The 14,324-nt window shown below is 38.8% G+C and overlaps 1 protein-coding gene across 1 annotated transcript in view; it reads right to left on the bottom strand.

The window, feature by feature from the left end:
- LOC128647450 (probable ATP-dependent RNA helicase DDX60) overlaps positions 1-14,324 on the bottom strand; it is a 728,313-nt gene that overhangs the window by 642,412 nt on the left and 71,577 nt on the right. Inside the window, exon 7 of the mRNA XM_053700236.1 lies at positions 2,617-2,758. Coding sequence (XP_053556211.1) covers positions 2,617-2,758 — 142 coding nt within the window. The remainder of the gene's footprint in view (positions 1-2,616; positions 2,759-14,324) is intronic.

Below are 14,324 nucleotides of genomic sequence, written 5' to 3' on the forward strand. Positions count from 1 at the left end.
CAGCTTCTTAAATGGAGCCCATAATAATGTAAAGAATGTAAAGACCTAAGATTTTTTTTAAAAGGACCAGTAAATATAGTAGATTTGCATAATCAACAAATGCATGATAAAAAGACAATGCAATAGCATTATGTCGTTATGACTATTTCCATTCCTCCTGTATCATGTGACAGCCATCAGCCAATCACAAATGCATATTTGTATATTCTCTTGCACATACTCAGTAGGAGTTGGTAACTCAAAAAGTTTAACTATAAAAAGACTGTGCACTTCTTGTTTATTGAAAGTAAATTTGAAAGTTGTTTAAAATTGCATGTTCTATCTGAATCACGAAAGTTTAATTCTGACTTGAGTGTCACTTTAAGCAGATTCACTTATTTTCTTGTAGATATAACGGACCTTTAGCACCACTTACATTGTTAGATAATAGATATATATGTATATACACACACATACATATGGCATATACAGTATATACATACACAAAATAAATATATTTATACATACACACACAAACATATACTGTACGTGTGTATATATATATATATATATATATATATATATGGGTGTGTATATATATATATATATATATATATATATATATATATAAATATACACAGAGAGTAAAAAATAAACATATACTGTATATATGTGTGCATATGTACACTGTGTGCAGAATTATTAGGCAAATGAGTATTTTGACCACATCATCCTCTTTATGCATGTTGTCTTACTCCAAGCTGTATAGGCTTGAAAGCCTACTACCAATTAAGCATATTAGGTGATGTGCATCTCTGTAATGAGAAGGGATGTGGTCTAATGACATCAACACCCTATATCAGGTGTGCATAATTATTAGGCAACTTCCTTTCCTTTGGCAAAATGGGTCAAAAGAAGGACTTGACAGGCTCAGAAAATTAAAAAATAGTGAGATATCTTGCAGAGGGATGCAGCATTCTTAAAATTGCAAAGCTTCTGAAGCGTGATCATCGAACAATCAAGCGTTTCATTCAAAATAGTCAACAGGGTCGCAAAAAGCGTGTGGAAAAACCAAGGCGCAAAATAACTGCCCATGAACTGAGAAAAGTCAAGCGTGCAGCTGCCAAGATGCCACTTGCCACCAGTTTGGCCATATTTCAGAGCTGCAACATCACTGCAGTGCCCAAAAGCACAAGGTGTGCAATACTCAGAGACATGGCCAAGGTAAGAAAGGCTGAAAGACGACCACCACTGAACAAGACACACAAGCTGAAACGTCAAGACTGGGCCAAGAAATATCTCAAGACTGATTTTTCTAAGGTTTTAAGGACTGATGAAATGAGAGTGAGTCTTGATGGGCCAGATGGATGGGCCCGTGGCTGGATTGGTAAAGGGCAGAGAGCTCCAGTCCGACTCAGACGCCAGCAAGGTGGAGGTGGAGTACTGGTTTGGGCTGGTATCATCAAAGATGAGCTTGTGGGGCCTTTTCGGGTTGAGGATGGAGTCAAGCTCAACTCCCAGTCCTACTGCCAGTTTCTGGAAGACACCTTCTTCAAGCAGTGGTACAGGAAGAAGTCTGCATCCTTCAAGAAAAACATGATTTTCATGCAGGACAATGCTCCATCACACGCGTTCAAGTACTCCACAGCGTGGCTGGCAAGAAAGGGTATAAAAGAAGAAAATCTAATGACATGGCCTCCTTGTTCACCTGATCTGAACCCCATTGAGAACCTGTGGTCCATCATCAAATGTGAGATTTACAAGGAGGGAAAACAGTACACCTCTCTGAACAGTGTCTGGGAGGCTGTGGTTGCTGCTGCACGCAATGTTGATGGTGAACAGATCAAAACACTGACAGAATCCATGGATGGCAGGCTTTTGAGTGTCCTTGCAAAGAATGGTGGCTATATTGGTCACTGATTTGTTTTTGTTTTGTTTTTGAATGTCAGAAATGTATATTTGTGAATGTTGAGATGTTATATTGGTTTCACTGGTAAAAATAAATAATTGAAATGGGTATATATTTGTTTTTTGTTAAGTTGCCTAATAATTATGCACAGTAATAGTCACCTGCACACACAGATATCCCACTAAAATAGCTATAACTAAAAACAAACTAAAAACTACTTCCAAAACTATTCAGCTTTGATATTAATGAGTTTTTTGGGTTCATTGAGAACATGGTTGTTGTTCAATAATAAAATTAATCCTCAAAAATACAACTTGCCTAATAATTCTGCACTCCCTGTATGTGTATGTTTTAATATATATATTTTGTGTGTGTATGTATATACTGTATATATGCCATATGTATGTGTGTGTGTGTGTGTATATATATATATATATATATATACATATATATCTATTATCTAACATATATGTATATATATTTATATATGTATTTATTTATTATCATTGACCTTCCAAAAGATGAACAATTAAGCATATAGCCTAGATTATATCTTCTATTTTTCCTTTAACATTATAAATGGACAGGACTGAGATGTCAAAAGTCCTCTACCTCTAAAACATATAACCAGTTTGCTTATCTCCAGGATTTGCATGGTGCTATGTACTCCTTCCCATAACATAATATTAAACATAAATTCATATTCATATGATTAATGCAAAGCTTACCAGTGCAGCAATCTTTTTCATAGTAATAAGCTATATTTTTCAACAGTAAATTGTCATGTATGTCAGTAATCGTTGTCCAAGTTATCTTCCAGTTGGAAAGTTTCTCCAGTGTCTTTAAAGTAATGTTCTCACAACTTGCTTTCTATAGAAAAATGAATAAAAATATGAATAATATGATATTGTAAGCCAGTTTGTACTACATATCTGGACAAATACTGGTAACATTAGAGTTAAATGTGTTATAAATATTTTGCATTATAAAGGTTAAAGGACCAGTAAATACAGTTTATTTGCATAATCAGCAAGTGCATGATAGCAAGATAATACAATAGCACTTAATCTGAGCTTCAAATGAGTAGTAGAATTTTTTCTGATGAATTTAAAAGTTATGTCTATTTCTACTCCCACTGTGTCATTTGACAGCCATCAGCCAATCACAAATGCATATACGTATATTCTGTGAATTTTTGCACATACTTAATAGATGACTCAAAAAGTGTAAATATATAAAGATTGTGCACATTTTGATAATGGAAGTAAATTGGAAAGTTGTTTAAAATTGCCTGCTCTATCTGAATCATTAAAGTTTAATTTTGACTTGAGTGTCCCTTTAATTTGGTCATGCACTGCAGTTCAATATCGTGCACAAAATATGCACAAAATGTAAAATTAAACAAAGACTGTACTGCCAGTTCTGTACCTCCATATCCAGTGCTATTTTTACACCAAGGGGCCGATTTATGAAAGTATGAATGGATATGATCCGCTGTAGCGATCATGTCCGCCGCACATCGATAAATGACGACAGCATAAGCTGTCGGCATTTATCATTGCACACGCATTTCACTAGAAATGCTTGTGCAATGCTGCCCCCTGCACATTCATAAGACCGCTGCTTCTTAACTCCTGTTTCCGGCAAGCCTGAAGGCTCGTGTGGAAACAGGAGTATACGCCCCCTATTTGGGCCGTGATAAATCTGCCCCCAATAATCAAAGTAATTACTATTTGATTATTATTATTATTATACTTTATTTATTAAGCGCCAACATATTCTGCAGCGCTGTCCATGGATACAATTCATTTAAATAAAACAATATAAGACTTGTAAGAGACAGGACAATATTTACAAACACATACAGGAGGAATTGAGGACCCTATTCCCGTGGGAACATAGAATCTAGAAGGGTAGGAGGTTGAGAAACAGGAGGTGAGGACTGCAAGATTGAGAAGGATGTTAATGCAGAGTTAGATGAGGGAAATATTAGGTAAGTGAAATTAATTTATTATTGAGTTGGGTGGTAGACTTCCCTGAACAGAAAAGTCTTCGGGGGAGCATTCTAACCAAAAAGCATTTTGTTCGTTGTTAATCCTGTCCTTTTGACTTAAGAAATCGGGAGATAATCAGAGAAGATAATGATTTTGTGTTGTTTTTGTGAGGTAAAGATTTCAAGCTTCAGGTGTATTAATGACAGAAGCATTTTTGATTGTGATTACTGAAAAAATACTGATAATACCAGCCAACGAAATCTGCGGAAAATATTGTCAGTTTTATGCACTTGACACAGAAAAGGGGCTTGTGAGGAGCATTGGAGGTTACTGCACATAAAAGCTTCATTCATAGGATACTTTCACTCATATGTTCTAGTAGGAGAGGCCTAAATGCTTGACACTCTGCTTTTGAGAGGTTTGAATATGATGGCTGAACTACTGCTATCAATACTGACAGGACTATGACTATGCTGCAGCTCTATTGCTATTAACAGATTTTTTTCTAGCACAAAATAGCATAATTTATTTTTACTAATTTCTTTCATGGTGGTGAGAGTCCATGATCCATTACTTCTGGAAATTACTCGTCCCTACCACAAGGAGGCAAAGATTCTCAAACCACAAGAGTCCTATAAAACCCCTCCCACCTCACACATATCTCAGTCTAACGTATAGCCAAGCAAAGTGAGGTAAGAAAAATTAATAAGAACCAAAAAAGAGCATGGAAAAAAGAACTGCTAAAGAAAAAACTAAACCTAAAAACAAAGGGTGGGGTCTTGTGGAATCTCACAACCATGAAAGAAAGAAATTTATCAGGTAAGCATAAATTATATTTTCTTTCATACAAGTGATGAGATTCCAAGATCCCTTACTCCTGGTAACTTATACCCAAGCCGTGGAGTCCACGAGTGATAACATAAAAGGATGGATTTAAAAAAACATAATTTATGTAAGAACTTACCTGATAAATTCATTTCTTTCATATTAGCAAGAGTCCATGAGCTAGTGACGTATGGGATATACATTCCTACCAGGAGGGGCAAAGTTTCCCAAACCTCAAAATGCCTATAAATACACCCCTCACCACACCCACAAATCAGTTTAACGAATAGCCAAGAAGTGGGGTGATAAGAAAAATGTGCGAAGCATAAATATAAGGAATTGGAATAATTGTGCTTTATACAAAAAAATCATAACCACCACAAAAAAGGGTGGGCCTCATGGACTCTTGCTAATATGAAAGAAATTAATTTATCAGGTAAGTTCTTACATAAATTATGTTTTCTTTCATGTAATTAGCAAGAGTCCATGAGCTAGTGACGTATGGGATAATGACTACCCAAGATGTGGATCTTCCACGCAAGAGTCACTAGTCAGGGAGGGATAAAATAAAGACAGCCAATTCCGCTGAAAAAAATCCACACCCCAAAATAAAGTTTAAATCTTATAAAGAAAAAAACTGAAAATATAAGCAGAAGATTCAAACTGAAACAGCTTCAGAAGAAGAAAACACAACAAAATGGTAGAATTTAGTAAAAGTATGCAAAGAAGACCAAGTTGCTGCTTTGCAAATCTGATCAACCGAAGCTTCATTCCTAAACGCCCAGGAAGTAGAAACTGACCTAGTAGAATGAGCTGTAATCCTTTGAGGCAGAGTTTTACCCGACTCGACATAAGCATGATGAATTAAAGATTTCAACCAAGATGCCAAAGAAATGGCAGAGGCCTTCTGACCTTTCCTAGAACCAGAAAAGATAACAAATAGACTAGAAGTCTTTCGGAAATTCTTAGTAGCTTCAACATAATAGTTCAAAGCTCTAACTACATCCAAAGAATGCAATGATTTCTCCTTAGAATTCTTAGGATTAGGACATAATGAAGGAACCACAATTTCTCTACTAATGTTGTTAGAATTCACAACCTTAGGTAAAAATTTAAAAGAAGTTCACAACACCGCCTTATCCTGGTGAAAAATCAGAAAAGGAGACTCACAAGAAAGAGCAGATAATTCAGAAACTCTTCTGGCAGAAGAGATGGCCAAAAGGAACAAAACTTTCCAAGAAAGTAATTTAATGTCCAATGAATGCAGAGGTTCAAACGGAGGAGCTTGAAGAGCCCCCAGAACCAAATTCAAACTCCAAGGAGGAGAAATTGACTTAATGACAGGTTTTATACGAACCAAAGCTTGTACAAAACAATGAATATCAGGAAGATTAGCAATCTTTCTGTGAAAAAGAACAGAAAGAGCAGAGATTTGTCCTTCAAGGAACTTGCAGACAAACCTTTATCCAAACCATCCTGAAGAAACTGTAAAATTCTCGGAATTCTAAAAGAATGCCAGGAAAAATGATGAGAAAGACACCAAGAAATATAAGTCTTCCAGACTCTATAATATATCTCCCTAGATACGGATTTACGAGCCTGTAACATAGTATTAATCACAGAGTCAGAGAAACCTCTTTGACTAAGAATCAAGCGTTCAATCTCCATACCTTTAAATTTAAGGATTTGAGATCCTGATGGAAAAAAGGACCTTGCGACAGAAGGTCTGGTCTTAACGGAAGAGTCCACGGTTGGCAAGAGGCCATCCGGACAAGATCCGCATACCAAAACCTGTGAGGCCATGCTGGAGCTACCAGCAGAACAAACGAGCATTCCTTCAGAATCTTGGAGATTACTCTTGGAAGAAGAACTAGAGGCGGAAAGATATACAGGCAGGATGATACTTCCAAGGAAGTGACAATGCATCCACTGCTTCCGCTTGAGGATCCCTGGATCTGGACAGATACCTGGGAAGTTTCTTGTTTAGATGAGAGGCCATCAGATCTATTTCTGGAAGTCCCCACATTTGAACAATCTGAAGAAATACCTCTGGGTGAAGAGACCATTCACCCGGATGTAACGTTTGGCGACTGACATAATCCGCTTCCCAATTGTCTATACCTGGGATATGAACTGCAGAAACTAGACAGGAGCTGGATTCCGCCCATACCAGAATTCGAGATACTTCTTTCATAGCCAGAGGACTGTGAGTCCCTCCTTGATGATTGATGTATGCCACAGTTGTGACATTGTCTGTCTGAAAACAAATGAACGATTCTCTCTTTAGAAGAGGCCATGACTGAAGAGCTCTGAAAATTGCACGGAGTTCCAAAATATTGATCGTAATCTCACCTCCTGAGATTCCCAAACCCCTTGTGCTGTCAGAGACCCCCACACAGCTCCCCAACCTGTAAGACTTGCATCTGTTGAAATTACAGTCCAGGTCGGAAGAACAAAAGAAGCCCCCTGAACTAAACAATGGTGATCTGTCCACCACGTCAGAGAGTGTCGTACAATCGGTTTTAAAGATATTAATTGAGATATCTTTGTGTAATCTCTGCACCACTGGTTCAGCATACAGAGCTGAAGAGGTCGCATGTGAAAACGAGCAAAGGGGATCGCGTCCGATGCAGCAGTCATAAGACCTAGAATTTCCATGCATAAGGCTATCGAAGGGAATGATTGTGACTGAAGGTTTTGACAAGCTGATATCAATTTTAGACGTCTCTTGTTTGTCAAAGACAGAGTCATGGACACTGAATCTATCTGGAAACCTAAAAAGGTTACCCTTGTCTGAGGAATCAATGAACTTTTTGGTAAATTGATCCTCCAACCATGATCTTGAAGAAACAACACAAGTCGATTCGTATGAGATTCTGCTAAAAGTGAAGACTGAGCAAGTACCAAGATATCGTCCAAATAAGGAAATACCACAATACCCTGTTCTCTGATTACAGACAGAAGGGCACCAAGAACCTTTGTAAAAATTCTTGGAGCTGTTGCTAGGCCAAACGGTAGAGCCACAAACTGGTAATGCTTGTCTAGGAAAGAGAATCTCAGAAACTGATAGTGATCTGAATGAATCGGAATATGCAGATATGCATCCTGTAAATCTATTGTAGACATATAATGCCCTTGCTGAACAAAAGGCAGGATAGTCCTTACAGTTACCATTTTGAATGTTGGTATCCTTACATAACGATTCAATATTTTTAGATCCAGAACTGGTCTGAAGGAATTCTCCTTCTTTGGTATAATGAAGAGATTTGAATAAAACCCCAGCCCCTGTTCCAGAACTGGAACTGGCATAATTACTCCAGCCAACTCTAGATCTGAAACACATTTCAGAAATGCTTGAGCCTTCGCTGGGTTTACTGGGACACGGGAAAGAAAAAATCTCTTTGCAGGAGGCCTTATCTTGAAGCCAATTCTGTACCCTTCTGAAACAATGTTCTGAATCCAAAGATTGTGAACGGAATTGATCCAAATTTCTTTGAAAAAACGTAATCTGCCCCCTACCAGCTGAGCTGGAATGAGGGCCGCACCTTCATGTGGACTTAGGAGCTGGCTTTGGTTTTCTAAAAGGCTTGAATTTATTCCAGACTGGAGATGGTTTCAAAACTGATACCGCTCCTGAGGATGAAGGATCAGGCTTTTGTTCCTTGTTGTGACGAAAGGAACGAAAACGATTATTAGACCTAAATTTACCTTTAGATTTTCTATCCTGTGGTAAAAAAGTTCCTTTACCTCCAGGAACAGTTGAGATAATAGAATCCAACTGAGAACCAAATAATTTATTACCCTGGAAAGAAAGGGAAAGCAGAGTAGACTTAGAAGACATATCAGCATTCCAAGTTTTAAGCCATAAAGCTCTTCTAGATAAAATAGCTAGAGACATATACCTGACATCAACTCTAATGATATCAAAGATGGCATCACAAATTAAAATTATTAGCATGTTGAAGAAGATTAATAATGCTATGAGAATTATGATCTGTTACTTGTTGCGCTAAAGCTTCTAACCAAAAAGTTGAAGCTGCAGCAACATCCGCTAAAGATATAGCAGGTCTAAGAAGATTACCTGAACACAAGTAAGCTTTTCTTAGAAAGGATTAAATTTTCCTATCTAAAGGATCCTTAAAGGAAGTACTATCTGCCGTAGGAATAGTAGTACGCTTAGCAAGAGTAGAGACAGCCCCATCAACCTTAGGGATTTTGTCCCAAAACTCTAATCTGTCAGATGGCACAGGATATAATTGCTTAAAACGTTTAGAAGGAGTAAATGAATTACCCAAATTATTCCATTCCCTGGAGATTACTTCAGAAATAGCATCAGGGACAGGAAAAACTTCTGGAATAACTACAGGAGATTTAAAAACCTTATCTAAACGTTTAGATTTAGTATCAAGAGGACTAGAATCCTCTATTTCTAATGCAATTAGGACTTCTTTAAGTAAAGAACGAATAAATTCCATTTTAAATAAATATGAAGATTTATCAGCATCAACCTCTGAGACAGAATCCTCTGAACCAGAAGAACCATTATCAGAATCAGAATGATGATGTTCATTTAAAAATTCATCTGAAAAATGAGAAGTTTTAAAAGACTTTTTACGTTTACTAGAAGGAGGAATAACAGACATAATGTGAAAGTGATTGAGGAGCACAGGTGTGAATGAGTTGCAACAAAAAGGTTTATTTGAAACGGCTTGCAATGTTACAACGCAAATGAGTGAAACAAATATACAAAGATTAGTATTGAACTAACCAAAAAACAAACAGTGTGAGGGGAGAAAAAAAAAAAAAAAAAAAAACATACTCCCCGGGGCTAATACATGACTGAACAGAATCTACTGTTAGGAAGCAGACTACAAAAAGGACAGGTATACGCGTTTCAGCAGATTGCCTTACTCATTACCTGGTTAAAAGTATATGTGTGTGCTCTTTAAAAAGACTAGTAGGCAGCTTCCTATTGGTTGCTAGGGACCCACCCCCTGTTGCTAGGTGTAAACAACAGACCAATCACGATGTTCTGTAGATACACAGAAAATCACTACCAGTGTTTACATTGAAACTCCTAAAGTGTTAAATGATAATCTGATAAACAAACAAACTAACAAACTAATCATTACTGCATAAATTAAAGGGGCACCAATTTATCCGAGTTATTTCAACTATCTAGGTAAGGGTGACCAAATGCAGGAAAATACAGATGAAGGTTAGTAATCTAACTATGTTTCATGGGTAATATGCAGTTCATCATTTCTCTTTGATTTAAAGTAGAACTTCTGCTTCCATACACTCTGAAACATAATATAGAAAATTATATGAGACATGTTATAAAAGACATTATGCAGATTATCAAAAATAAAGTTATTGAATTCTAAATTCTAAATATTTTGAATGCACAGATTGGAAACAACACTAATCAGTCCTAGATAAAGTTCCTAGAAGGGAAGGTAAAATTCTGGTTATTCCAGTGTAAACATGTATCCATTTGCAAATAGTAGATATTACATCAATAACAATTGTGGTCTAGATAACCTTGCTAATGGAGGTTTTTCGGGAACAGAGGGTCAAGAGGATGGTGAAAATACGTGGGCAGTAAGCTATAGTTCCACTTACATAAAGCAAACCCAAGATGTTACTTACTCGGTTTTGGATAAAGAGGCAAAAAGAGGTGAGCAGGACCTTGGGCTGGGAGAGAAGTAAGTAACAACAAGGGAGAATATATTCTCACCAAAAGTTTATTAGGTCATATTCAGAATTAAGACCTTCAGGAACTCTTGTCCTGAGTTTGAAAATCCAAAATACTTCTCTCTCCCCCAGCCTTCGGTCCCTATCTTGTCCTCTCTTCAGTGGGGGGACCTTTTCTATGATGGTCCAAGAGAAGTTAGAGGTATCTTTAGCATGTATACCTGCAAAATGTTGTACCAGAGGGGTGGATAATACTCCCGCCCTAATATCTGCTAGATGTTCTTTTATTCGGACCCTGGCTTCCCTGGTCGTGAGACCCACATATTGAAGGGAACAATTCCTACAGCTAATGACATATATCACATAGGTAGATCTACAGTTTAGACATGTGTCTATTCCAAATACTTGGCCAGTTGTTAGTGAATTGAACTGATTTCCTGTTGTCACTTTCTCGCATGCCACACAAGTTCGATGGTGGCAGCGGAAAGTGCCCTTACAGCTCAACCATGATGACACATTTTGGCCTTGTGTTTTCAACCTAGTGGGTGCTATTAGGTTGCCTATGGTTTTATTCTTCTTGTAGGATACTCTCAAGCCTCTCTCTACTACCTCCTTCAATCTGTCATCAGCAGACAGCATGCAGAAGTTTCTTTTGATGATTTGACAAATATCATCATATTGTTTAGAGTATTCTGTTAGGAAAATGATCTTGTCATCTGTCCTCTGTTGCGGACTCAGTCTTTCCCTTGAAGCTCTAGATGGTCCAAGGAGTTTGTCCCTAGGTATACTCTCTACAATATTCCTAGCCTTAGAAATGACCGAATTCTTATAGCCTCTCTCCCTAAGCCTTCTCTCTAGGTCATCCGCCTGTTTATTGTAAACTGCTGCATCGCTGCAGTTTCTCTTCAGGCGGATGAACTGTCCCTTTGCAACCCCCTTGAATACTCCTTGCGGGTGACAACTTTTTGCATGTAGAAGGGAATTTCCCGAGATTGGCTTCCGATAGGTTTCTGAGGCTATTGTCTGTCCTGGCTCACCCACTAATGTTACATCTAGAAAGTTGATACTTCTACTCAGTACTTCATGGGTAAAGTGGATTCCCATGGCGTCATCATCAAGGCTGTCCAGAAAGATCTGTAGGTCAGACCTATTGCCCCTCCATATGAACAAGAGGTCATCTATAAAACGGCCATACCAAATAATACATCCTTTGTGGGGATTGCCATCTCCAAAGACGTGGGACAGCTCCCACCAACCCATGAACAGGTTGGCATATGAGGGGGCAAACTTCGCCCCCATCGCTGTCCCACGCCTTTGGAGAAAGAAATCCCCCCCAAATTCAAAATAATTGTGGCTCAATAAAAAATGTGTTACCTCTACTACATAGTCCACAAAGGCAGAGTCTGACCCCCAGTATCTTTCCATAAAGAAGCGAATGGCCTCCAATCCCCTCTCATGTGGAATGGAGGTATAGAGTGACCTTACGTCAGCTGTTACCCATAAGAAATCTTCAGCCCACTTCACACGTGAGAGGAGATTAAGGACATGCTTAGTGTCTGAAAGGAAGCTCCAAAGTGAGCTCACCATTGGTTGCAGCACCTGATCAAGCCACTCTGACAGGTGCTCCAGGAGGGAGCCAATTCCACTTACAATTGGCCTCCCCTGCACATTCTGGACAGACTTGTGTACTTTGGGCAAGTGATTGAAGGTAGGTATTGCTGGGTTGGGCACCATCAGGTAATCCCTTGTGTTGTCATCAATAATGCCCATCTCTACTCCATTATCTACAAGGGAGGCCAACTGCCGCCGATAGAGCCTTGTAGGGTCACCTGCCAGAGTGGCATAATCATCCTGATTACTCAGTTGTCTATAAGCCTCATCCTTAAACTCCTCTGTACTAAGTACTACTATAGTACCCCCCTTATCGGCGGCCCTCACCACAATACTAGCATTGTTAGCCAAGCTATCCAACGCTTTCTTGTGGTTAACAGAAATGTTTCGTTTTTGACCTCTTGTAGAGCTATAATATAACCTGGTGAGGTCTTGCTCTACCCTTTGCTGGAATTTCTCAAGAATTGATCCCCTATTATGTAGGGGATAAAAAGTTGACTTACATTTAAAGGATGGTGCTCGAATTGACATCCCAGTAGTGTGATCACCCCCTGTTTCCCCCAGTGTTTCCAGGGCTCTAATATCACAATACTCCTGAAACTCAAGGTCCCCTCCATCCCCATCCCCCCTGATTTCCAGAGGCCTATACATAGGAATGGATTCGGGACTCTCACAAACTCCAGCCTGTTGGGAGTGGTAGAACTTTTTTAATGTTAACTTCCTTATTAACTTGTTCACATCAAGCAAAGTTCTAAACAGATCAAAGTCCACATCTGGTGTAAATGATAGTCCCAGACTGAGTACCTCTAGTTCGTACTTATTAAGTACCTGGTCTGACAGATTCAGAACATTCTGTAGTTGCCCCTTCGTCGGCCCTTTCTCTGGGGGTATCTCCTCTGATCTTTGAACTGGACGCTTGGTTCCATTCTTTCTCCTCCCCCCCCGTCTGGTGTTCTTTGGGGGGCCCGAAAAACCTGTTCCAATTGGGCATTTTCCGTCTCTCTGGTATCCCTTGAGGTTGCTCCTACACATTCTTGTTCTTCTCTGTAGTGTGAATGTGACTGGACTGTCTGGGTCTTGAGTATAGGGGGTGGGAGCACCGTTGCTATTGTGCTCTCTTTGGGTCTTGTTGCCTGTTCTTTTGGTGGTAGCTCTTCCCCACCAGATCCAGAACCCTCGTCATATGACTCCCCCTCACTCTCATAGAAATTGACCCTTCTTCCTCTGTTTCGCCTTTGCTTATTCCTTCCCCTCTGTTGGTTTGGAAAGTAAGAATTCTTATTATGATCCTTTTTCAAAAGGTACCTATCCCTCTTGTTCCAAATATATACCCGATTCAAATCATAGTCTGATTGATCCCGCAGGTATTTATTGTGTTTCACTTCTAGAAGTAAGGTTTTAGCCTCCGCTATGACTTGTTGTAGTGTCGTATCAAACTTAATATAGCTTGCCTCTTTGCTTCTGTTGTTGAGTTCCCTTTGGATTTCCTTTATTTTGGTTGCTAGTTCATCCAATGATTTCCTCTTAAACTCACATATTAAGTCCATTAATTTAAGTGAGCAAGTGGTCAAATGGCCATTCCAAAGCTCAATGAATACCTTATCATCCGTTATGAATGTGGGGAACTTGTTCAGACGTAACCCCCTAGGTATAATACCCAGTTCTTGATATTTTATCAGGGTTTTTATGTCCCAACTCAATTTATTCTCTTTTAATAGAAGGAACTCCAGTTCCTCAAACAGAGCAGCTAAGCTATAGTGAGATTTATCAGTCGAAAAAACTTTATTATAATCCCCTTGGATCGTATCTCTTTCCTGTGCATTCCTTAGAGAGAATAATAACTTTGGAGTTTCATCATTATTAGCCCCCTCACTCATGCCTGACCGTTACAGCACTGATATTATTTGAAAAATAATGATTCAAAAATAGTGATTCGAAAAAAGATATGCAGAGAATGTGGTCACTCTTCCCCAGGGCCTGGCCCAGACCCTTCAATCAATGTATGAAAAAAAGTCAGATTCAGGGAAATAGCTGTGGGGGAGAGTAAAGTTTGGCGTAATATGCTAGCACCAATTGTGTGCTCATAAGCTGTAAAGGTATAGTCAACTGACAGTTATGCAGTGCTCTCTTGAAGCAATCCTGAGCACATGAATACATATAAATAGGAGGAGTGGGGTTCCGTCCGTTCCCTTATCAGACCGGTGCCCCTTATCCACTGTCTCACCGCCGGTATAGAGGTATGTATATATGCATGCAAAAGTTCACAACGTGGTTAGCTAGATACAGAACTGTGGGATAAGAAGCAAACT

The sequence above is a fragment of the Bombina bombina genome, chromosome 2 (genome assembly GCF_027579735.1).
Source record: "Bombina bombina isolate aBomBom1 chromosome 2, aBomBom1.pri, whole genome shotgun sequence".
In the NCBI taxonomy this organism is placed as follows: Eukaryota; Metazoa; Chordata; class Amphibia; order Anura; family Bombinatoridae; genus Bombina; species Bombina bombina.